The 25,331-nt window shown below is 48.4% G+C and overlaps 1 protein-coding gene across 3 annotated transcripts; it reads right to left on the minus strand.

Annotated features, from left to right (window-relative positions):
• Positions 1-5,064: 5,064 nt before the first annotated feature.
• On the minus strand, positions 5,065-23,114 carry CHST12 (carbohydrate sulfotransferase 12). Of its 3 annotated transcripts, none has more exons than XM_081255973.1 (3): positions 23,039-23,114; positions 7,204-7,407; positions 5,065-6,804 (listed from the first exon to the last, which is right to left on the minus strand). In XM_081255973.1, the coding sequence occupies exon 3, from the start codon at positions 6,728-6,730 to the stop codon at positions 5,462-5,464; it is 1,269 nt and encodes a 422-aa protein (XP_081112099.1). In that variant the 5' UTR covers positions 6,731-6,804; positions 7,204-7,407; positions 23,039-23,114; the 3' UTR covers positions 5,065-5,461. The 3 variants fall into 3 exon arrangements, with proteins under 3 accessions (XP_081112099.1, XP_081112100.1, XP_081112101.1); XM_081255974.1 differs by having other exon boundaries at positions 7,204-7,464; positions 23,039-23,099; XM_081255975.1 differs by lacking the exon at positions 7,204-7,407 and having other exon boundaries at positions 23,039-23,112.
• Positions 23,115-25,331: the final 2,217 nt, after the last annotated feature.

The raw sequence follows: 25,331 nt of genomic DNA on the forward strand, positions 1-25,331 counted from the left end.
ATGTCAAATGGCACATTCTATCAGATCTACCTGAGCGGCAGTGGTCTTCTTTTGCATTTTGATTATACAAAAACTTTCTATTTGTGTGTTGATATGTCACCACACACAAGAAAAGGACTATAAGAAGTCCGCTCGCAGACCAGTTTGCAGATCCCTTTGCTCCAGGCACCTCCGCTGACCATCAGGGCCAGCACGTCCCCTTGCCCCTCCGAGGAAGCTTTCTTCCCTTCAAAGGTCAGCACCATCCCGCTCAAACCTGCACCCAGCCGAAGTGTGCTCAGTCCCCGAAGTAGCATGAAAGTTCTGGATGCCCAGGCTCTGAGTTGGGTCAAGCACTCCCCAAAGATCTGAGCTATACATTTCAGATCCAGCACACATGCCACCGTCCTGCCAGCCTCCAACCAGGACCGCAAGCTCGTACACTCAGAATCTGTCAGGTGCAGACGCAGTAAGACAGGGCATGTTCATTCATCACTGACAAAGTCACCCAACAGATCCTTGTCCGCCAGCGTGATGGTGCCATAACCGTGAGCAAATACCCTCCAGATGGTGACCAGGACAGCCAAGTTGAATCATTTCGGGCAGGCCCGAGGGATGACATTTGGTTTGCATCTCAAGTACCCAAGGGCAAAGGCAGAGATGAGTTCAAAGCAGGTGTCTTCCTCATTAGCTTCCCTCTGGATGATGCATGATGAAATAATTCCCCAAAGAAAAAATATCCCGCAGTCCCTTAATCTCTCTGCTGGTTTGAACTGGCATCCCAGGGGGGCCCTTTGCCAGCCACTGGGCCTTGGTAGAGTAAGGGAGTGTCTAGAAAGTTTCGTGATGCTGATAAACTGTTCACACCTACATGAACCACAGCCAGTATGCTCAGGTGGTCAATGGTTTCTCTTCACTAACGGGCCCTCTCTAACCCTAGTTTGTCGGATCCAGGGTAGAGATTAAATAGCAAGTCAGGATCCCGTATGTTAAATGCCAGAAATCCGGCTCAAATGAGCTTAAGCGAGCGGAAACGACTGGCCCCCAACACCTGCAAAGCGCAGGTGGACCAGCTTCAGGGCACGTCCCCCAGGCCGTCCGCACTCCTCTCAGCCCTGTGCCCTCACCGTGAGCCCTGTGCCCTCACCGTATGGTCTGAGTCTCGGTGCAGCTCTTCTAGGAGTGGCTTCTGTCCCTCCAGTCTGGTAAAGACCCCACCCAGAGGTTTCCAGCAGAGGGCACTGGGACGGATGGGTCCAGAATGCACTGGCAGCCTAGCCAGCGCTAAGGCATGGGTGGGGGTGGCCTTACTCAAGTCTCCTGGGCTAAGAGTGAGGGAGACAGTGATGGGCTCTTTGACCAGAAGGAGGAACCTGTGTCGGCAAAAAACAACAGACGTCGACCAGAAAGTCCTTCCAAACTTCCCTTTGGGAGAAGCACTTCACATTTTTAGATGAATTATGTCTGTGTTATCCAAGTTTTACCTGTTCAAATTTTTAGGTTTTGGAGTGTGGGGTGGGCAGAAAACGAAGTGTAGTTGATCAATAAATAGGCAATAATTACCCCCGGATAATCTGCTCGGGTGAGTTGAGCCCCTCAGGTCTACATGATACCTGGGAGCCTGTTACTCTGCAGGATGGGGCCGTTGAGGAGAACAGACCATCCTGGACCTTCTGTCAAGAGCATTACGCCACCCCTCTGAGACGCTCTCCTGCCCAAGTGGGGAGGGCACAGGCTGAGAAGCAAATCCCACCAGAAACCGAACTTCTTCCAGAGAAACTTAAGAAGGCGGCTCTGGGGATGTCAGCACATCCCCTGAAATCCTGCTGCTGGGAATCCATCTGGTGCCATGTTTAATAAACAGGGCCGGCACAGCTGGTCCAGAGCTAGGTCCCCCCGACAAAGGCGCAGCCAAGGCAGCAGATGTCTGGGGACACGTGCCTGTTGGGGAAGGAAACAGCATGTTCACAGACTGCACGCTTCACCTGTGGGGCCTTGGAACCACAAGAGGGAGACATCCATGAGCTCCCAGCCACCGCCAGGGGCGGACCGCCTCCTTCTCTCCTCCACTCTGGTCTCCAGCCCACGAAGGCTCTCGAGGTGACAAGGGGGTGGGGGGTGAGGGGCAGGGAAGGGACAGGGTAGCCTGGCCGGCTCCTAATGGACACAGGCCTCCCTCAGCAGAGCGCCGTGGGAGCCAAGCATGGAATACAGCAATCCTCGTTCTCTCTGAGAGGAAAAGGCAAGCGACAGCATCCTCCAAGAGGAAGAGAGAATGCAGGAAGGGAATACAAACGCGTGATTATTCTCTGAAACAGAGGTGGGCACTTAGTTCCCCAGAAATAGTGCAAGTTGTCCTCATGAGCCCCACAGACAACACGGTGCTTAGAAAGTGCCAGAAGTCACAGGGAGTGAGCTCTAAGCCCACTCAGGGTCAGTCACCGAACCTCCACCAGCCTTGGCCACCTTATTATTGAACACGTGGGGAGAATGACGGCAGCCGTCCTGGCTCACAGCCCAGAACGAGGCTCAAACAGCATCATTCATCTCCTCACTCTCTCAATGAACAGTTACCGTGTGCCCACAGAGTGCCAGGCCCTGCTCTAGGCACGGGATGAATGGGAAGGAGACTCAGACTGCGATAGGGGTTATCAGTGTCCACGTTTGAGTGCAGAGATTCCCCTCTAATAAAACCCAGGGAAGCACAGTCCTGGAAACCTCAGGTGGGCTGCGTGTGCTTCAGAAGGGAGCTTCCCAGGGCAGGCAGGTCACACAGGCATGCTTCTCACAGCTTCTGCCCTGCTGTGTCCCCAAAACGCCCGGCCTTCTTCCCTTAGGCTCCTGTCCCATCCCAAGGATGGGAATGCCTGCCCTGCCCCTTCCAGCCCTGTGCCCCCTGCTCACCAGCTCAAGGGCAGCCCCTGCAGTGGGGAGGCCAGGGCAGCCCGTCTCACTGCCCATGAGCGGCAGAGTCGGGTTAAAGTCCCACCTTCACCAAAGTATGGATGCAGGTGCACACTGACTGCACTGGGGAGAGAAGTGAGATCCCGGCCCTTGCTGAAAAACAAGCTTAAAATTCTCCAAATAGTAGAAATTCTTTAAAAATAGATGGTAAAAGCAATACAGCAGAACACTGCCTAAATATTCATTAGAAGCCACAAGTGGATACGCCGTATCAATGCGTGCAAAAGTGTACCAGACACTTTTAGAGGAAAGAGGACCAACAGTATCTCTCTCTCACAGACCCTCCCCGCACCGCCCCCGCCGCCCCCCCCCAGCCCCGCAACAAGTGTGCTAAACACCTGGGTGAGGTGGAAAATGCACAGCACCAGGGTCAGGAGGCCCAAGTCCAGGGCAGGCTCGGACGCCCACAGCCTTGAGTGTTGGCCGAGTCTCTCCTGCGCCCTCTCCCTGACTGTAAACAGGCACAGTGCCCTGGAGGCTCAGAGATGACACGAGAGAAGATTTTGTACCACAAACCACAGTGTTATTAGGACTGTGGTTAAATGTGTTGATGAGGGTTGGAAGACGGAGGCAAAATAAAGAATTTTAAGTTTATGGAATTGTTTGGTTAAATTGTCTAACTGTACAGCATCTATTTAAAAATTTTTATAGTATCTTAGCCAAAAAAAACATGGAGCCGAAGTCCTCTACAAGATACTACTGTGTGGGTCAGGGAAACGGCACAGAACAAAAGGAATGAGTTCTCAGGCTCACGCCCCAGGAAGAGGCGAGGTGCGGGCTTCCCCTCCCTTCCTGGAGCCTGTCTCACCCCCCCCCCCGACCAGGAGGACCTTCTCTGCCATCACATCCTGAGCCGTCCCTCCGGCGCAGGCAGCAGCTGGGGCCCTGGCACCGGAATCTGGGTGGCTGTGTGGATGCAGCTGGCATCGACTCCAACAGTCCCTGGGCCTCAACATCCCTGCAAACATGCCTCCGACACCCAGAGAAACCGACCTACTGGGCAACTATGCAAAGAACCAGGAATATAGAAAGAAGGAGATGTGGCCCTGTCCTTAAAAAGCTCACAACCCAGTGAGTTTTGACATCTGTCTGAATATTCTCGAAATGAACACACTTCAGTGAAAAACTCCCAACAGAGGCAGGCGCCTCTTCAGACAATACTCTGAAACTGGACTCCTCAAGTTTGTGTGCCGGCTGCCGACTGTCTTACGGAAAGAAGGGAAGCTTCCAAAGGAAGCGGTGGTTTCTAATACTTGCAGCTCCAAGCTGCAAGGTGAGCACCGGAGGCCCGGGCTCCAGCCACACACAGCACCACCTCGCAGCTGGGAAAAGCAGGGCCACCACCCGCCAAGGACACCCGGGGGGGGCCTTCCACGTGTTCTGCCAGCTCTTCAGGAACTGGGCGTCCAGGACCAAACGCTACAGATTAAGAAGACACGGTCGAATGTGATGCCCAAACGCCACGAGATGACTGCACGCTTCTCACCAATTACGGGTTCAGAGCAAAACCTGCAAAGGAATGTGAACCAGATGTTCAAACAGAGCCTTCCTGGACTAGCAGACACCTTCCCCAAGGCAGGGCCACCGAACATGAAGATCCCTGTGTCAGTCACGTCCTCGAGGGAACGTCCCTGAAGCTGAATCGAACCAGCCAGCTTGGCAATGAGACTCCCACATGAGCCTCGGCCTGCTGATGCTGGGGACGCATTCTAGGGGTAAACTCCTACCACACCGTCCCTGCTACTGCAAATCCTTACGTCCGTGACTGACAAATTAAAGGAGGCAGCTGGAGTTAAAATCCAGCCTCTGTGACAGTGACCTGGATGTACGATTTACCTTTGATATGATCTCAAGTATGAAACCCTTATTAACAGCCTTCCCTTTTCACATGTATCACCTAATAAGAGAGCTTTCACTTTTGAAGGATTTGTCTGCTACCCCTGCACAAACACAGTAACGCCTGATCTCAAATTCAAGATCCTCCTTTTTGCTGAAGACAACCATGAACCCTCCCTTCCTGAAATCAAGACTCTGAGGCCTAAGCGTCAGCCTTTATGTCGCTTGGAGCCCCTTAATGAGCATCTGTCGCTCCAACGAAATAACCACAAGCGCAGGCAGAAGGAGCAGAGGTAACTTTTTACTCCACCATTTCCTTCTCCACGTTTCATATTAAATATCTGAAATATATTAATCTTAAAAAACAGTATTAACACAGTACTCAATGAATATAGGGAGGGAGTAGACAGCAAGTCTAGACTGCAAGATCGAAGGGTATTTGACAAACTAGAGTGTGGGTGTGGTCAATTCCAGGTGTTTCCAGCTGACTCGCCAACAGGAGCACTGCGGAATTCTGCGACGCGTCACACCAGGAGAGAAACGAAGCCATATAAAAATATATGCGGCAGCGCATTGCTCCATCCTCCGGGAGATGGTCGCGGCACCACAGGCCCTTCATTCAGGTTTAAAGTAACAACACAAGCACTTTTTTTTTGGTGTTCAGGATTTTCCCCTAACGCCTTCAGTCTCTAAGTAGATCTTCAGGCTTGGGGTAGCCAAAGAGGACAAAATCTGCTTCGTAGAGTTTGTAAAGCTGCTGCCTCCAGGCCAGGGGAATTTTGGCAAACCAGCCTTCCTCCCAGCTGCTGGCAGTTCTGTTCCGGTAGCTCGGGGGGAACTGGAGCAGCTTGTCCACCTTGAGAAGCCGGAGCAGCTGGGGGGCATCCTGGTCCAGGGTCTCCAGTTTCCCCACGAAGTCGTAGTCTATCTGGCAGGGGTGGCAGAGGCGGTGCACCTGCCTCCAGTGCTCGTTGAAGGGCGCCAGCTTCTCGGTGTGAGGGTCCAGCAGGTACTGGATGAAGTTGGCGAAGGACACCCTGAGGCCTGCACTGAAGGCCTCGCTGACCGACTTGGGCAGGCTGGTGTGGTTGGAGTACATCTTCAGCATGGGGATGGCGAACTTCTGGTAGAACTCCTCGTTCTCCAGCTCGAACTTGCTGCGGAAGGCCGAGATGAGGCGGACGAAGGGGTCCCGCACGAACAGGAACTTGGTGTACTTTTTTAGCTTAACCTTCATGAGGTGGCGGGAGAACTTCCCATAGCGGCGCCAAAACTTGTTGAAAGTCAGGTGGGTGCTGGAGTTGTGGACGTACTCCCGGGGGATGTCCAGGGGGTCACGGTAGGGCGTGCCCTGGTCCGAGAGGCTCTGGCTCAGGACGATCATCACGCGCTTCCAGTTGGTGCAGGCCACCTTGGGCACATAGCAGTAGATGACCCCGTGGCGGTCGTCCACGATGAGGTGGTTCAGCTCGTAGTTGGGAATGTCATCGAAAGAGCGCTCCTTGGTGGGGAACACAAAGCTGGCGTTGGCACAGAACCCCCTCAGCACGCTCCTCCGTTCGGCCTGCCGCCTGTCCGGGTCCGGGCTCTGCTGGGCGTCGTGGCTGGACCAGTCGTAGCCCCTCACACTCTCTTCCATGTTGCTGAGCACAGGCTTGCTGGAGGCCAGCAGGGAGGGCTGCTCCACCTTTTTACCCAGAAGGATGTTCTGCTTCGCATGAGCGCTGAGGAGCTTCTCCAAAATCTCCTCGATGCTGGCGGTGAAATACTTATCGTCCCCTGGCTTGGGGCTGGGGAAGGGCTGCAGGATATGAGGTCTGGAGAGGGAAGTGTGCAGGTAGAAGTGGGCGGGGCCCATGTTGTCCCAGTACACGATGATCAGGAGGATCATGAAGACGGACCCCAAGACCAGCCACAGGCGGAAGAACCGGCTTTTGGTCATTGTGTCCATGGATGCGGGGGCCTCTTCCCCGGATCCTTTCACTTCAGCTTCCTGTAGAGACGGGACGCTGCCCTCTGAGGAAGCTGGAAGGCAACAGAAACCTAGTTAAAGGTTAAGGTCCTCTCGCAGCCTGCGGTCCTGAGAGGATGGTGCCTGCTGCCATCTCAGACCCAGTGGCCCTGCTTTTCCCTCCCTCCTCCACCCTCCGTGAGGTGGACTTTGGGGGGCTGCCTGATGGGGAGCTTCAGCTTCTCCAGGTGCTGTGACCCATGAGGCTCAGGAAGGCCCAGAGGGTGAGTGTGACTGGAGAGGTGACTGGAGATCTCTTACCACCGCACAGAAAGAGGGAGGCCGGACCCAGACCATCCCCCGGGTGGGAACGCAGACCCTCGTGAAGAGTGGGTGTGAGAATGAAAGGAGAGGCGCAGCGAAACAAAACACGGTAACAAGCAAGTTAAAGCTCAGTGCAATGCTGAACTCACCCCTTCTCCCGCCCAAACCCCTTCTTCTGTGCACACGTCATCCAACCAAACACTTGAGACGGGCCCCCGTGTGAGGCCGACAGCGTGCTGTGAGCGGTGCAGGCTTCTGCCGGCTCTCAGCCTCCTGGTCCACAGCGCCTGTACGAGGAGGGGCTGTGCAGGCTGGAAGTGAGATTCGTGTCGGGGCTTCAGCTATCTGGAGGGCTGTCACATGGGAGAGAGAGCAGCTTCAGAAGATACAACTCAGAAACTGAGTCGAGCCTAAGGAAAGAACACTAATAATTATAAGTGGGCCAAAACCCAGAATGGGCTGTTTTTTAAGCCATACTAGGACTTCTATCACTGCAGGCATCGGGGCACAGACAGACGGAGCACGTCTTAGGGTGTTCTAGGGGAGGGTCCCGCATTGTGCACCCTCTGGGACATCTCCCAGTGTACACTTCTGAGTCTATATTCCTCGTATACATTCGACTAGGTACCTGGTATCTAATACATTTTCATAAAATGAACCTAAAAGTTCATTAGGCAGAAATTTGGGTGCAATCTCTATCCACCTCTGCAGCTGTTGTTTACTCTTAATTCACTTTTTTTAAATGGAAAAAGTAATACATATTTATGGTAAACAGGTCAGCAGACAAAGGGTGGTGTGGGCTTTTACACAAAAGGAGCTGAAATGACCATCTGACAGAGAAGAGTACGTTCTCTGGTCATCGTCCCCTTCATGCAGTGTTTCCTGAGCCCTAAGAGCTCGTCTGTGCTCCCACAGAAAAAGGAAGAGCAGAAAAATCTGGTGACCCCTACCCTGAGGGGTGGTGATGACACCTCCTCTCACCCACTCAGGGCTGTCGGCCATGTGCTAGAGTCACACAGCTAGATATTTATTATACGTTATATATTTATTATATAATTATTACACATTAGAAAGGTAATAACCACACTACAAACAACATGAAACAGGAAACAGGATTACAGGTGAAATACCTTGCTGTCTCTTGCACAACTGCTGCTGGTACTTTAGCTCATTCCCTTCGAGTGCGTCACAGGTGTGAGTGGAATAAGAACAAGCAACACTGCAACAGCTTTTAATACGCTTTTAATGGTAATGGTTAGGATCACACAATTTTACAGCCTATTTTTAAAACTAGATCATAAGCACCCATGTCATTAAAGTTTTCAAGACCATCCCTTCTCAAGGATGTGCAAGGGCGAACAGTTTATAAAGATGAAGGTGAAACCATATTAAAAAAAAAAAAAGTTTGCCAAAGGCTGAGAAAGCAGCAAAGGGAAAAAGTAACTTAAAATGTCAAGTGATTTAAGAGATCAGTTTTCAATTTTAAGATCAAGACTCAAACAGAGTAGAGATGATGCAGCATCACAGTTACATCTTGTGGACACAGGCACAGCCACAGATCAAGGATCGTGCTATCGGCCACATACTTATGATGCTCAGTACCAGAACTACCTGGCCTGATAACCTAAATACTTTGACTTATTTTTCAGCCAAGAAGTAGTGTATGCACATTAATAAATGCCAGTGCCTACAACATTTTGTAAAAACTCTGACTCTCTTTACTAATAATTTAGTAAGACTTCAATTTAATTGCAAGGAAAAGACATAGTCAAATATTTTTTGGATAATTACTATATATTGATAACATCTTCTTAATAGCAGCTGCCATTTATTGACCTCTTACTGTGTGTCAGGCACTAAGATGCGCATTTTACACACGTATGTTACTGCAGGCCCTCTGCACACAATCTGGGGCGGGGGTGAAGCATAATCCTCTTACAGTTGAGAAACTGAGGCCAATCAGCACATGAAGAGATGCTCAATGTCACTAATCATTAGAAAAATGCAAATCAAGACCACAGGAGACACCACCTCACACCCACCAAGATGGCTACTAAAAACAAAAACAAAAACAAAAACAAAAAAACCCAAACCAGAAAATAACAAGTACTGGTGAGGACGAGAAGAAGGTGAAACCCTTGTACACTGTTAATGGGAATGTAAAATGGTGCAGTCACTGCATAAATAGTACAGAGGTTCCTCAAAAAATCAGAAATAGAATTGCCACATAAAGTTACCATGTGATCCAGCAATTCCACTTCTGGGTCTATACCCACAAGAATTGAAAGCAGGGTCTTGAAGAGATATTTATACACACATGTTCACAGCAGCATTACTCACAGTAGCCAAAAGGTGGAAGCAACCCATGCCCATCGATGGGTGAATGCATAAACAAAATGTGGTCCATCCATACAATAGATTATTATTCAGCCTTAAAAAGGAAGGAAGTTCTGATGCCTGCTACAACATAGATGAACCTTGAAGACATGATGCTCAGTGAAATAAGCCAGTCACAGAAAAGGACAAATACTGTGTGATTCCACTTATATGAGGTCTCTGGAGGAGTCAAATTCATAGAGACAGAAAGTAGAAGGTGGGGGCCAGGGGCTGTGGAGGGGGATGGGGAGTTAGTGTTTAATGGGGACAGTCTCAGTTTGGGAAGATAAAATGAGTTCTGGAAATGGATGATGGTGACGGTTGCACAACAATATGAATATGCTTGATGTCACTGAACTGTACACTTAAAAACAGTTAAGGTGGTATATTTTATGTTACGTGTAGTTTACCACAATAAAAACAAACTGGGGGGAAAAAATGAATTAGAGCTGTAACAGTGGACTTGGAGGAATTTCCAAGAGGTACTGTTGAATGACTAAGGCAAAATGTAGGACAGTGTGTAAAAAATAAACAAAGCTAAATATGGTAGAGAGCTGTAACAGAGGCTAAACTTGGAGCCTGCTGCTGAAGCCACAAGCTACCCTTACAACCTTGTGCAAAAGCTCCACAAGCCGACTTTACCTGCAATTTGCTTATTAAGCAAACAAAGTTTTAAAAATTTATAATTGGGGGGCTGTTGCACAAAAGCAAGACAGGTCTTCCCCTGGGACAGCCAAAAACCTGTCTGGTTATTCAGTGGGGAGACTGGTCCCAAGAGCCTTGTCTTGCCCTGGAGTCCTGCCACGTCACGGCCCCTTCCAGGCCTTTCTAAATCAAGGGGATGAGCGCCTACACACCAAGCTGAGGCAGCGTTTACCGATGAAGCTGAGGCCATGGTTCATTTTTAACATCAAGGAACAGGGCAGTCCTTTGTGTTGTCATTTCTAACCTCAAACATGCCACAAAAACAGCATGGAAACAAGACTGTCTGAGAGTATTAAATGGCCTGTGAGAGTAGTCCTTTGAGAAGAAAGGACTGTGGCTACTTTAAAATATTCATGGAGCACAAATTCCCAGTTTCTCGGAAGAGTAGAGAATAGAGTCAAGACTACCACACAGCATCACCACCAACAAGTTTTACTTTTTAAAAGGGAGTAGGACATCTAGGAATTTCTGGCCCAGGTGCCTGGGCAGCTCAAGCTGGACAATCTGGGTAACACTTCCTTGTCTTCTGGGGGTGAGAGCAGCACAGTGGGGAAAGCCAGGCTGAGAACTGAAGACTGCTTCAAAAATATGTCAGGGAACAACGATGACCTCATAAAGTAATTTTTCATTCAAAAATAAGGGCATTGGGCTTCCTTGGTGGCGCAGTGGTTGAGAGTCCGCCTGCCGATGCAGGGGACACAGGTTCGTGCCCCGGTCTGGGAGGATCCCACATGCCGCGGAGCGGCTAGGCCCGTGAGCCATGGCCGCTGAGCCTGCGCGTCCAGAGCCTGTGCTCCGCGACGGGAGAGGCCACAGCAGTGAGAGGCCCGCGTACCACAAATAAATAAATAAATAAATAAATAAATAAATAATAAGGGCATTGTTTCCGAACATAAATCTCCCACTATTTCAAAACGCAGTCAACAAAAAGCCCCCCAAGTTTTGAAGAAGCAGAGCAAGAAGAACCTTCACAGAGGAAGTGATCTGCGATCGGCTGCTGCATAGCAGTCTCAGGCTTCTGCCCGCAGCAATACAACTGACAGCAAAGTCTGTCCAGAAGTTTCATCTTTGGGAGGCTGGTTTTCTACAAGGGTTTTGTCAAAAGCCCTTGTAAACACTACTGATGAAAGAATTAGGTTGGGTTTAAACCAAAACACTGTGGCTAGGCAGAGCTGTTTCTTAGCTCAAGGTGGGGTTAAACATTTCTTCTCACACATGGCAGGGTATGATGCCAGGGGTAACTTGGCAGCGCCAGGAAGCAAGCACCCCATGCTGGCCGCCCACATAAGGCTGCTGGTCTCAGGGAGCCTTCACACCAATAGTAGGCAAGAATGCGGGAAGATGGGGTGGTGTGCAGCAGAAAGCTAAGGGCTGACCTCCCTCACACTCAGATGTGTGTCATCCTGACATATCTAGAATAGAGGGCCACAAGGCCAGACCCATACTAAGACACGTATAAGGGCACTTCCCAAAATTTGATAGCAGAACTGACAACTACAGTACAAAAAGGTCAGGTGGTATATGCTGGTTAGTTTTACGTGTCAACTTGACTGAGTTATGGCTGCCCAGGTAGTTGGTCACACATTCTGGGTATGTCTGTGAGGGTGTTTCTGGAGGAGATTAATGTTTGAATCGGTAGGCTGAGTAAAGCAGGTGGCCCTCCCCAGTGTGGGATAGCCTCATCCAATTTGTTGAAAGCCTGAATAGAACAAAAAGGCAGAGGAAGAGAGAATTCCCTCTCTCCACCTGACTGCCTTTGAGCTGGGACACTGGTCTCATGCCTTCAGACTTGGACGAGTACTAGAACTCTCACCAGCAGTCTTCCTGGTTCTCAGGCCTTCAGACTCAGACTGGAGCACACCATCAGCTCTCCTGGGTCTGAACTGCTCAGCTTCCATAACCCTGTGAGCCAGTTCCTCATGATAAATCCCTTTATACACACACACATACCTTATTGGTTCTGTTTCCTTGGAGAACCCTCACTAATATATCACTATTTATTTTGTCATATGGACTGGGGTTTGTGTGTGTGTGTGTGTGTGTATATGTGTGTATTTACTACATATTATACATACAAGTGATCAAACCAGTGAGAATTAAACAGTGGGTAGTAATAAATGGAAATTAATGTATCTGCCATGGTGGAAAGGAATGTTAAATGCAGAGGGGATTCCCTGGTGGCGCAGTGGTTGAGAGTCCGCCTGCCAATGCAGGGTACACCGGTTCATGCCCCGGTCTGGGAAGATCCCACATGCCGCGGAGCGGCTGGGCCCGTGAACCATGGCCGCTGAGCCTGCGCGTCCGGAGCCTGTGCTCCGCAACGGGAGAGACCACAGCAGTGAGAGGCCCGCATACCGCAAAAAAAAAAAAAAAAAAAATGCAGAGGATTTCAGCCACTATCCAATACAAGTATTCCAGAGGGAGAGGTTGAGATTCATTTTTTTCCCATAGAGATATCCTGTTATTCCAGCACCATTTGTTTAAAAGACGGTTCTTTCCTGATTAAATCACTTTAGCACCTCGCTTTTTTTCCTTTTTAAGTCAGGTTTATTGAGGTATGATTTATACACAATAAAAGGCACTCTTTTTAACTGTACAGTCTGATGAGTCTGGGCAAATGTACACTATAATTAAGATACAGAACATCTTCATCATCCCCAGAGTTCCCTTATCCTCCCCCAACACCCAGCTCCAGGCAGCTACCAATCTGTTCTATAGTTCTGCCCTTTCTAGAATGTCACATAAATGGAATTATACAGGAAGTAGCCTCTTGTATTTGGCTTCCTTCACTTAGGAAGATGCTTTTGAGATTTGTCCAAGTTGTTGCTTGTGTCATTGCTGGGCAGTACCCCACTATATGGATATACCACTATCTGTTTATCCATTACCAACTGATGAAATTTGGAGTTAGCTCTCTTTTTTGGCTATTATGAAAAAAATTAATGTCAACTTTTTTTGCATACAGACTAGTTTTTTTTTATGCTGAGACTTTCAAAAAGTCAAAAAGATTGTATTAAAAAATATCAAGCAGATTTTTAACCTCCTGGAAGGTTCTGTAAGATCCATAACAGTAGATGTTCTGTAATAAAGCTTAGGGACTCTATTTAAAGACCAAACTGACCATCAAAATGATATACAAATCTTAGATTATCAGTACTTTTTCAATTATAAAATTTTACGGGCTCAAGTGATTATAGCAAGTTTGCAGGACACAAGGTTAATAAACAAAAGTCAACCACTTTCCTACATATCAGCAATGAACAAGTGGAATTTGAAATTAAAACATAATTCCATTTATTAGCACCCCCCAAAAGTAAAACACTTAGTATAAATCTAACAAAATATGTACAAGATCTATATGAGGAAAACTACAAAATTCTGATGAATGGAATCATCAGAAGAACTAAGGAAATGAAGAGATATTCCATGTTCAAAGTGCTAAAGGATAGGAAGACTCAATATTGTCAAGATACCTGTTCTTCCCAACTTAATCTATAGATTAATCCCAACCAAAATCCCAGCAAGTTATTTTGTGGATATCAACAAACTGTTTCTAAAGTTTATATGTAGGAGCCAAAGACCCAGAATAGCCAACACAATACTGAAGGAGAAGAACAAAGCTGGAAGATTGATGCTGCCCGACTTCAAGATTTACCATAAAGCTACAGTAATCAAAATGGTGTGGTATTGGCAAAAGCATGGACAAGTAGATCACGGGAACCAAACAGATAGCTCAGAAATAGACCCCCATATAGTCAACTTATTTTTAACAAAGGAGCAAAGGCAATACAAGGGAGCAAAGACAGTCTGTTTCTGCAACAAATGGTACTGGAACAATTGGATATCGTGTGTAAAAAAAAAAATTAAAAGAAAAGAATCTAGACACAGACCTTCAAGAAAACTAACTCAAAACGGATAATAGACCTAAATGTAAAATGCAAAACTATAAAACTCCTAGAAGGTAACACAGGAGATAGCCTAAATGACCTTGCGTATTGTGATGCCTTTTAGATACAACATCAAAGACGATATCCATGAATGAAGTAACTGTCCACACAAAGATCTGTACAAGAATGTTCATTGTGGCTTTACTCAAAATAGCTACAAACTGAAAAGAACCCAGAGGCCCGTCAACCAGTAAATGAATAAACAAGCTGTGGTGCACTCATTCAGTGGAAAACTACTCAACAATAAAAAAGAGTGAACCACGGACTCACACATCAATACATGCAACAACATGGATGAATCCTGCAGATATTACACTAAACAAAAGTACCCAGACACAAAAGAGTACATACCACATGATTTCATTTATACAAAGGTTATAAAAGGCAAAAATAGTGACAGAAATCATAGACTGCAAAGGGACAGGAGGAAATCTGGGTGATGGAAATGTTCTATTATACTGTTTGTAGTGGCAGTTACACAGGTAGATATATCTGTCCACATTCATGGAACTTTACACTTAAAATGTGTGCATTTTATTGCATGTAAATTATACCTCAATACATTTGATTTCAAGAGGAAGGATATGTGAGCAGTCTTATTAAGTCAATCACCAGAAGCTAAAACTTTTCTCTTCAGCACAAACACTATGAACTAACCAGCTGTCACTGATTTCTACAACACAGGATAAAAACACCAGCACTGAAGTCCTACACAGACATTTGGAGATCGGGAAGAAAAGGAAAGGAATTCTGAGGCCAAGTCCAGTCTCTGCTGAGTGGCCTGGGATATCTCTTTAAGTGTGAGTTTCAATTCTTCACCTATAAAACAAGAACAATCAAGGTCTTTCTGCTAACCGGAGTTACTGAGAGGACGAAAATGAGAACATATCAGCTAAGTGTTTTGTAAAATAGTAAAGCATGTTCTTTAGACTATACCATTGGCCTTATTTATCTTTCTGTTTCATCTGGCCCTCAAATATTTGTATCATATAAATATAACATTATTTTTATTATTACTCATGCTTTCTACCAATAGCCAGTTATCAGCAAAGAAGAATGTTATGATTTCAATTAATTTTATAATAATAACAATAGCTAATATGGTTTCCAAAGTGCTGTTATAGGCCTTGCATATCTAAACTTATTTAATCCTCACAGTAATTGTGATAAATTTAGGGCAAAACAACCAGGCAACTTACCCAAGTGTACACAGCTACAACTGTTCAGAGCTGGCATTTGAACAACTGATTTGAGAGCCTACCTTCCCAAACATTACAGTCTACCAGCCTCTACAGTAAATATTTAATGCAGAATTGGTTGGTTTTTCTAGACACTCAAATTTTTATTACCTTTATTTCTGAGAAAATTTGCTTTTCCTTGTCCAAATAACCAACTTCTGAGCATTAAATCAAGTGACATGACCTTCACTAAGAAGTCCAAGAATGTTTCAAGTTTTATTCATTTATGCTACTGGCAAAGAGACCAGAAACTACCTACTTCTTTTCCAGCTTTGCAAAGGCAAATAATTCACTGAGGGTCTCATCACTGTGGTCAACAGAAATTTGGAAAGTTTGTTAGTGGTCTCAACATTTACTCTCTGCACCCTGTATGGCCCAGCCCTGCAACTGATGCTTTGGTGTTGGATTAAAACCCCCATCGTATGGTATATTTTCACTTCCGTGCCACTAGCACTGGGGGTTTATTTGCTTATAAAATTACGTCACTTGTATTCGGTTAACACTGAGAACTAAATCTGACAGTGTATCCAAATAAAAAAAGTAATAAATGGGCACACTGATGAGAATGAAAGGTTGATGTCCATTCCAGAAGACCTGAACGAAAACTGAGCCCAAACTTGGCCTCTGAAATAAAGTAACTTCCCACAGAGGTGGCCCACAGCACACTTGGCTATCTGCTCACACTGGTGTCTTTGTCCCTGGTCTCTAAGCCCCATCGGTACTTCACAAGTAGGCAGGGTATTAGTAGGCACACCAGTCCCATATTCCCAAACTAGATTTCAAGTTCTTAGGAGACAGGAATCATGTCTACTGTATCTTCTATATTCCTCGCAACACTCAAATATTTGTTGCATGGTATTTGACTCCGGAATCCAAATAACTCATTTCCCAGAGTTAAGTCAATTCAAAGAAATTATTTCAAGGGAAAATAGATAATAAATTTCACTATGATTAGCTTAAGAACCTCATGAGGGCTTTACCTTCAAATATATGCAGACCCTAACCCCTCTACTGCCCTACCTCCTCTGTGCACCCCGCCCCCCAGGCCACCACCAGCTCTCACCTGCGTTCCTGCAACAGCGTCCAACTTGTTCTCCCGCCTCCACTCTCCTGCCCATACTATCCTCTTTAAACCCAGTAGCCATGGTTATTCTGCTAAAAGTCAGATCATGTCATGGCTCTGCTCAAAACCCTCCAATCTTTGGAGTCCAACAGCTTCCCATTTCCAGTCCTTACAATGGCCCATGACAAGCCCTATATGACTGGGATCCCACACTCTCATCCCCTTTACTCCCCGTCACTGGCCCCACTCTAGCCACAATGGCCTCCTTGCTGTTCATCATCTACACCAACCAGGCTCCCACTCTCTGGCCTGCACACACCCAGGGAATCCTGTGACTCAACCTGGCACCTCCTTCTGATCTACAGCTGAAGCTCACCTCATCAGTGAGGGCTTCCCTGATCACTCCCCACCCTGCATGCCCCATCCTCCGTACCCGTTTTTTCTCCATGTCATTTGTCATTACCTCCAATATTATATATTCACTGGCTTATTTGCTTATGGTCTATCTGTACTAGAATATAAACTTTAGAAGGGAGGTACTTGACCCTTCAAAGTTTGTCATAGTTGTAGCCTCAAGGCTATGAATAGTGCTTGGCGTACAGTAGGTACTCAATAAAGAGTTGTTATGCTAACAAAAAGATAAACATGACTGACCCTGATTTCATAATTTCTGAAACTGGGTGACAGGTAAAGAAGAGTTCATAAAACTATTATCTCTACTTTTAAAATATATTATTTATTTATTTATTTTTGGTTGTGTTGGGTCTTTGTTGCTGTGCGCAGGTTTTCTCTAGTTGCGGCAAGCAGGGGCTACTCTTTGCCGCGGTGCGCGGGCTTCTCAGTGCGGTGGCTTCTCTCGTTGCGGAGCACAGGCTCTAGGCGCGCAGGCTTCAGTAGCTGTGGTTCTCTGGCTCTAGAGCGCAGGCTCAGTAGCTGTGGCGCACGGGCTTAGCTGCTCCGTGGCATGTGGGATTTTTTTATATTGCGGTACGCGGGCCTCTCACTGCCGTGGCCTCTCCCGCCGCGGAGCACAGGCTCCGGACGCGCAGGCCCAGCGGCCATGGCTCACGGGCCCAGCCGTTCCGTGGCACCCGGGACCCTCCCAGACCGGGGCACGAACCCGCGTCCCCTGCATCAGCAGGCGGACTCCCAACCACTGCGCCACCAGGGAAGCCCGGCAGGTGGATTCTTAACCACTGCGCCACCAGAGAAGTCTCTATTATCTCTACTTTTGGATATGTTTTACAATTCCTTTATAACAAGTTAAAAGAAAAGAAAAAAGCTAAAGAAAGCACCAAATCTCCGATATGTGACCACAGGCAAGAGACAGGATACAGAGAACAATGACAATCATGGAGAGGAAATAAGAACAAATAAACTCTCCCTGACAAGAAAGACAGCCTGGTGAGTGACCCAGCTGCACACAAAGCAGGCAAGAGTCCGGCCTCTTCTTTCATCAGAGTTGGAAGCTTACTGCTTTGCCTTTATTTTGATCAACATTATGCATGTATGCTAAAGGATTAAATTGTCCCAGGAGTTTACTACACACACAGTCCCCAGTCCCTTTCTTTCTCATTACCCACCTCCATCTTTCTCTCTCATTCTTATTAGCTGAATCTTTTGGTGTCACCACCTACCTCTAAGCAATAGCCCTGGGCGATAACCGATGGTTCAGCTTGAGCATCATCTACTGACTTCCCCAAACAGTGGCAGGCAGCTGGCAGAAAGGTAGTCTCTCTTTCTCCCCTGGGCCCTCCAAACAACCATGCCCTTCTCATCTCCACGCCTCCTCCGGACAGGCATATCATCATTTTAATTAGAGCAATATTCGATGTTTCCATAAATTATTATCATTGCACAAAGGCTATTCACAGCTGAGCCTTGCAGTACACCGTAATTATCTTTCTTTCCTGCACAACGGCTTATTTTCCCTGGAACTAGTTAACAGTCTTGTGTTTTCGCTTGCTCTGCTTTCTATGTACTTAATCACCAATACAGCCCCAACTCTGCCAACTGTCTAAATCTCCTCTCCAGATGTTCCAGAGCATCAGGTGCCCCATCAATTTCACATTCCCCAAAAAATCTCTTTGAGGAAACTTCGAGGCTCAGGTCACAAGATACCTGCTCTCATGCCTGGTGCCTGGCCTGGCTGGCATCCTAGCCTCTCCATCTCATCCAGCAGATTCTTTTCACCTCTCCTCTGAGGCTAACCCTGTCTCCTCTAGCCTGTCTTTCCAGATTCACCACCTCATTTTGGGAGAGTATGCCTGCCAGTCACTTCTTTAAAATACATGAGACAAATCTTTGGAGCATTTGTGAAAATATCTTTATTATATCCTCCTTTGCCTGAGTTTAGAATTCAAAGTGGAAGATATTTTCCTTCAGAATTTTGAAAGTAATGCTCTCTTGTCTCCCAGCTTCCAATGTTCCTATAGATGGGTTTGGAGCCATTCTGCTTCATCCCGTGATGACCTGTTGGCGGCCTGTCTTTATTCTTTCTCAGAAGTTAGCGTGATCTTCTTTGTCCAGAGTTCTGAAATTTCACAACAACGTGTCTTGGAGTGAGTGTGCACGTCTCTCTCTCTCCATGCGAACTCTCACTATGCAAATTCTGAAACAGCTTCAGATGCACTTCCAAATAAACCTGCCTCCCAAACTCTTACTAGTCACTGTCAGAAACTCGGTATCCCTCCCTATACAAACTTGCTCCCCACACTCTGAATATCCAAATTGGGAACTGAACAGACAGGTGAGTGAAGGATACCTGCATTTTCATCCATGGTGCCGGTCACTCAGTGGGCCCCTTCAATGCAGAACGCTTTGGTCCTAGGATTTCCCTTATCATTTTGTGGATGATTTTATCCCATTTTATTTCTTGCTGAAACTGTTATTATTCAGCTGTCAATTGCCTAATCTGATGCTTTAATTTTCTTTTTTCTCTCATTTTCCATCTCTTTGTTTTTCTGTTCTATTTCCTGAGTTCTCAACCTTTTCATCTACTGAGTTTTTTATTTCTTCCACTGTATTTTTTATATCCATGAGTTATCTTTTTGGATTTCTGAATGCTCCTTTAAAAAAATAAAAGAGCATCCTGTTCTTGTCTCTCGCATGCAATATTTTCTATCTCCATGTGTGTATCAGTGACAGTATGCTTTTTAAGTGTGCTTCCTGCACACTCTCTACTGCTTCCAAGTGTGTGTTATGATCTCTATCTTCCAAATCAGAGGTTTCTTCACTTGTCATTGTTTATCTATTCCTATTTAAGGGGTCGGGGATTAAAAGAACTGGAAGCTCTGGACCCTAGAAAGGAGTTATTAATTATGAGCTTCATTAGTGAGTGATCCAACTGGGCCTCCTTACTGTAGACCCCCTGATGTCACTATTTTTAGGTCCTTTCTCAGACTACTCACTTTCCCCAAAGACTCTCCCATTCTCCTGTCTGGAAGGAAAAGTACCAACTGAGAATGTTCTGGGAGCCAAGCAGGCTCCATTCGCTTCATCCTCTTGGGTTTAGTACAGCAGTCCAGCCCCTCTGCCCCACTCAGCTGCACCCGGGGCTTCCTATTCCTCTCTGAAATACTTTTAAAATTCTCTAAACAGTTACAGAAACCACCACCTTGGTTAACTACAGGAAGTATTGAGTTACTGAGTCAGTTATCATTAAGCACATGTGTTGGCAAATGACTGGAGAACCATCAGCCCTGGCTGCAGCCACAGACCCACTAAGTAAGCGTGAAACTAACCACTACTTTCTGAAGAAAAACATAAAGAAACAATCTAAAACTTGAAACTAAAGATGTAAGTTTAAAAAAAATTATAAACTAGCAGCATTTGTTTCAGTATTATCAATAACCAGTCTCTTATCCAGCAATGGCACTTCAGCCTTGAGACCCTTCCAGAATGGAATCACCCACTAGCCTTGGTGACTGTATGGTAATGACAGTAAACTGCATTCCCACTGCCAGCCATCCAACATGCTTCTCTTCTGCCATCTATCCCTTTCAGGCTGGATTCCCCAGGATTCCATCCCCGGACACATTCTTTCTCTCCAAGAGCACATCTCATCCAGGATGGCCCCCAGATACTGCAAATTCTACAAGTCTAAAAATCATGTGCATTTTAGCCTCTTCCTTCTCCAAACCTCTTCCAGTATTCCTTATCTCAGGTACCAGCCCCGTCCTCAGCACCCAAGTGAGAAACCTTGGTTACTTTTGCCTTTTTCCTTTCCGTTTCACCACATCCCACAGGGTGCCATCGCACTGTGGAGTCTCCTGCTTGTTTCAAGCTGACGCCCTTCTCAACTCTCAGCCACTGTCCTGACCCACACCCTCTTCAAATGTACCCAACTCAGTCTCCATCTCCTGACACCCTGGATCTATCCTCTGTTCTCACTAGTGTTACTCTTCTAAATCGCATCTCTCACATCCCACCCAAAACCCTGACTACTCCTCACCAAAAGGATAAAAGTCCAAACTCCCCGGCACAGCATTCGAGGCCCTTTGGTCAGAAACCTCTTTCTGGTCTTCGCCTCCATTTCAGTCCTCAAACACCATCCCACGATGAACACAGGGACTCACTGCTCCCTCCCCCCACGCGCCCCAGTCACTTCCACGCCGCCACATACCCTGCTGCCTCCACGTGGAATGTTCTCCCCAAACTGCACTGGTCTCTCAAGGTCCAACTCCTACGTCATCTCCACCATGGGAAACGTCTACAACACCACGAAACAAGTTTAGCTGCTCCCTCTGTCTTCACACGTTGGAAACACCTCGATGACAGCACCAATCACATGGTATTACAGTCAGGTTAGTCATATTACCAGCATCTAGCCCAACGTGGCATCTTACAAAGGATGAGAGGCTCAATGTTTGCTCAGATAATGAAGTAGGTGCACACTGGCCTGAAAATAACAGCCCAAATTCTTATAAACCATCTGGCAAGAAAAATAAACATCCATGCATGTCCATGCAGGCATTCTCTAAGTTTTCAGTAGTGCTACGTTCAGGTAACACTTTCCTTGGTGTCAGCTGACACTTTGGAGGTAATCATGTTGCAATATACGTGTATCAAATCAACACTTTGCACATCTTAAACTTATACAACGCTAATCAATTACACTTCAGTTTTTTAAAGTTTTCCCGGACTTCCCTGGTGGCGCAGTGGTTAAGAAGCCTCCGGCCAATGCAGGGGACACAGGTTCGAGCCCTGGTCGGGGAAGATCCCACATGCTGCGGAGCAACTAAGCCCGTGTGCCACAGCCACTGAGCCTGCGCTCTAGAGCCCGCGAGCCACGACTACTGAGGCCACGTGCCACAACTACTGAAGCCCACACACCACAACTACTGAAGCCTGCACGCCTAGAGCCCGTGCTCCACAACTAGAGAAGCCACCGCAATGAGAAGCCCGCGCACCGCAGTGAAGAGTGCTCGCTGCAACTAGACTAAGCCCGCACGCAGTAACGAAGGCCCAAGGCAGACAAATAAATAAATAAAATTGCCGCCTCTCAAACCACTAAAAAAAAAAAAAAAAAAGTTTTCCTAATATTTCCTTTTTCACACTGACACCGGCCCTGAGTCACCTTCCCAAAGCCAGGTGTTCACAGAGAAGGGCTAAACTGTGTCCTGGTTTGGGGGCAGGTGAGGATCAGCTGAGCTGTTTCCCAGCTGCCCCCTGCCCGGACCCACACGTGTGGGGACAGTACCCTTAAAGATGAGCTTGCATCCGCTCTGCCCCCAACCCACATTGTCATTCATCTCGGGTCTCCTGAGTCTCTCTGGAGTCGAATTATAACATAAATAATTCAATAATCACGGGAACACTACGGCTTGTTGTGCTCCGCGCCAACGGAACCTCGGCTCCAGCCAACGGCTTGCGGGACATGTCTTGGTGGCTAGGAGCCCAAATGGAAGATATAAGTCCTACTGTTAGCGACTAATACATGGCTTCCTTTCGCTGCTTCTGGAGCAAAGGGTCATCTGAGTGGTACTCTTCCAGGACGCGCCCGCATCCGCCGGGTCTGCAGTCACAGGTCCGCGGTCAACGGGACGGGGAAGTGCCCACGGCCTCGGGCAAACCAGGGCACCGGGGCGGGGGCTCCCCCCCTGCACGAGGCTGGTGGAGGGACCCGTGCGCCCGGGCGTCCACTCTCGGTCCCCGCGCACGGAGACCCCCCAAGGGCTCCCTGGAACCCCCCGCGCCTGCTCCTCCCTCCACACTCCCGACCAGCAAGGGGGAAGCTGACAAGCGCGCAAGGAGGATCCCCCCCCGCCGCCGCCCCCCCTGCAGGGCAGATGCCGGGCGGCCAGAAACGGGCGGGGACCAGCCCCGACGGCGGCAGCTGACCACAGCCGCGAGCCCCACCGCGGATGGGCGGCGCGCCGGGCGCCCCACGCCCCGTCCAGGTCTCCCTCATCCCCACAGGACCGGGGCTCAGAGACGGTGCGAGCTCGGCCAAGGTCACACAGCGACGGCGCGGGGACTCGGCCCGGAGCCGCGCCGGACCCGCCCAGGCGGCTGAGGGGGCAGGACCCGCCGCGCCGCCGGGACCCTCGCCCCGCGCCCCTCACCTCACCTCACCTCACCGCGCGCCCCTCATCTCGCCCCGCGTCCCTCGCCTCACCTCGCGCGCCCCTCGCCTCACCTCCCCTCACCTCACCTCGCGCCGCCGCTCGCGCCTCCACCGCCTCGGGAACGGAGGACCCTCTCGAGGCCGCCCCTCCACCGGCCCCGCCCCCCGCCCCTCTTCTCGCGAGAAATCGCGGCCCACGGAGAGGCCACGGAGGCCGAGGATCACCCCCTCAGTGCGCCTGCGCCCTCCGCACCGCCCCGGGCCTCCCCAGCCAGTGCCATGTGGCGTCGTATTTACGGCCGGGAGCGGCCCCGCCCCCGGCCGCGGGGAGCCCCGCCCCCTCCCAGCGGCCAATCCTGTGCTGCCCGGCGCCCGAGGCCAGCGAGGCGTTGCAGCCTTTCGGGCCCGGCGGGCCATCACTTAGGCAGCACCTGCTGTCTACAGGACCCGTTTGCGAGCACCAACTGCCTGCTGAGGATCCTGCTGCCGGGCCCTGTGTGGCCTTGGGCAAGTGACTGAACCTCTCTGAGGTTGTCCATCAGTAGGGTCGTGACTTCAGCCTGCAGGGAGCTAGTGACACGAGATGAGAGGGTGCGTATAAAGCGCTGAGCAAGATGCCTGATGCATCGTCAGCGCTCCCATCGTGGTTCTTACCGATATTTTAAATTGTGGTAAAATACCCATAACATATTGCCATCTTAACCATTTTTAAGTGTGCCGAGGGGCATTAAGTACATTCACATTTTGTGCAGCCGTTTCCACTGTTTGTCCACAGAACTTTTTCTGTCAGTGAAGTTGTTCATGGTTCCTCCCAGTGGGGGTGGGCTGCCTTCTGAGGGGAAGCTAACAAGGGCCATGAGGAAATTTCAGTTGTGACTGAACTGTTCTGTATCTTGATTGTGGTGTTGGTGGTGGTTACATGACTGTATATGTTTGTCAAAACTCCCCAAACTCTACACTCAAAAGGATGCATTTTGCTTATATATAAATTATACCTCCATTAAAAAGAGACTTTTAAAATGTAATTTCCTCCAGCCAAGATTTTGCTAATTATGAAGAAATGGTGCATAATGAAGATGAACTCATTTACCCAGAGGACTGCATTCAGAGGCGCTCAATTAATGTTTCCACTAGGCCAGCAATTCCCAACGTATCCCCTGAAATGGGGGCCTGCAGAGAAGGTTCTGGGTGCCCCCTTCATAAGATGAAAGGGTTCTCTGGTCAAATAAGAGCACGGCACAGGAACTAAAGTTTTAAATGTTTAATCGCAGCCAGACTTCTGAGACCCTTTGCCAGGATAAAGCATGTTGTGAATTGTAATGAATTTCCCCGTGAATTCCCCAGGCCCAGCCCCTGGGGGTGTTGGTAAAGGTTTCTTTGACTTCAGTAGATGTTCAGGTGCCCCGAAGCCAGAATCTCGCACTGCAGAAGCCTTCTTGGGAATGTGAACGGAGCACCACGGTTGTCTGGGTGTGTGCCAGGACTCCGGGTCAGGAAGCCGGGTGAGGGTCTCAGCTGACTGGACCTGAAGCTGAGATAAATACCACCCTTCCCTGGGAGTGGGGAGAAGGGAGGCAGACCAAGTTCACCATGGGGCCAGGCCCCCTTTTGGGGTGATGGAACATTTTAGAACCAGATAGAGTTGGTGGTTGCACAACAGCGCGAACGTACTAAATGCCACTGAAGTGTTCCCTTTAAAAGGGTTGGTTTGATCGTAAGTCAATTTCACCTCCATTAAAAGAAAAACCAGTTCTTACATTAACAACCTACATTTTTACTTACCCTCTCTCAAATAGCTACATATTACCACCTCATTTACCTAGAGGGTAGCCTAGGCTCAGTGCAGTTAACCAACGAGCCAAAGACACACAGCTGCGTAAGTGACAGAGTGGGGACTGGAAGCCAGATTTGGGGCTCCAGAGCCAGAGCTCCACTGCACCCCAGTGACCTCCTTGACGAAAGGGCACCTGCTGTGAGGGGTTTGTGAGCAGACCAGCTCCCGTCCACTGTGACTTTCGTCTCCCCTCTTCCAGTCCCTGAGCTGCTTCACGCTGGTGGACCCCAGCTGGCCATCTTTCCCCACAGCAACGTCGTTGACTGTGGCCCACCTTCAGGACCCCTGGGCCCCTTTGCAAAGGCAACCGCCTCCCAAGGGCTGACTACAGCCTGGCCCAGTCTCCATGATTTAGTTTATCATGATGTCCCGTACCGACTACAACTATTTCTGCTTTCATAAGCAGTTTTGCAATGGAAGAAGACAGACGTAACTGTGGCTCGGGCCAGGAAATGCCAGCCGCCCCCATTAGAGGCACAGCTGGGAGATTCTGATTACTTGTGGGCGCTGAATGCTTGTGAGTGTCAACAGGGTAAAGGGAAAGAA

Source organism: Mesoplodon bidens (assembly GCF_964165515.1).
Source record: "Mesoplodon bidens genome assembly, chromosome: 15".
Taxonomy (NCBI): domain Eukaryota; kingdom Metazoa; phylum Chordata; class Mammalia; order Artiodactyla; family Ziphiidae; genus Mesoplodon; species Mesoplodon bidens.

What these genes read in the sequence shown, in the direction of transcription:
- CHST12 (XM_081255973.1), bottom strand. Translation starts at nt 6,730, where the DNA reads ATGGACACAATGACCAAAAGCCGGTTCTTCCGCCTGTGGCTGGTCTTG.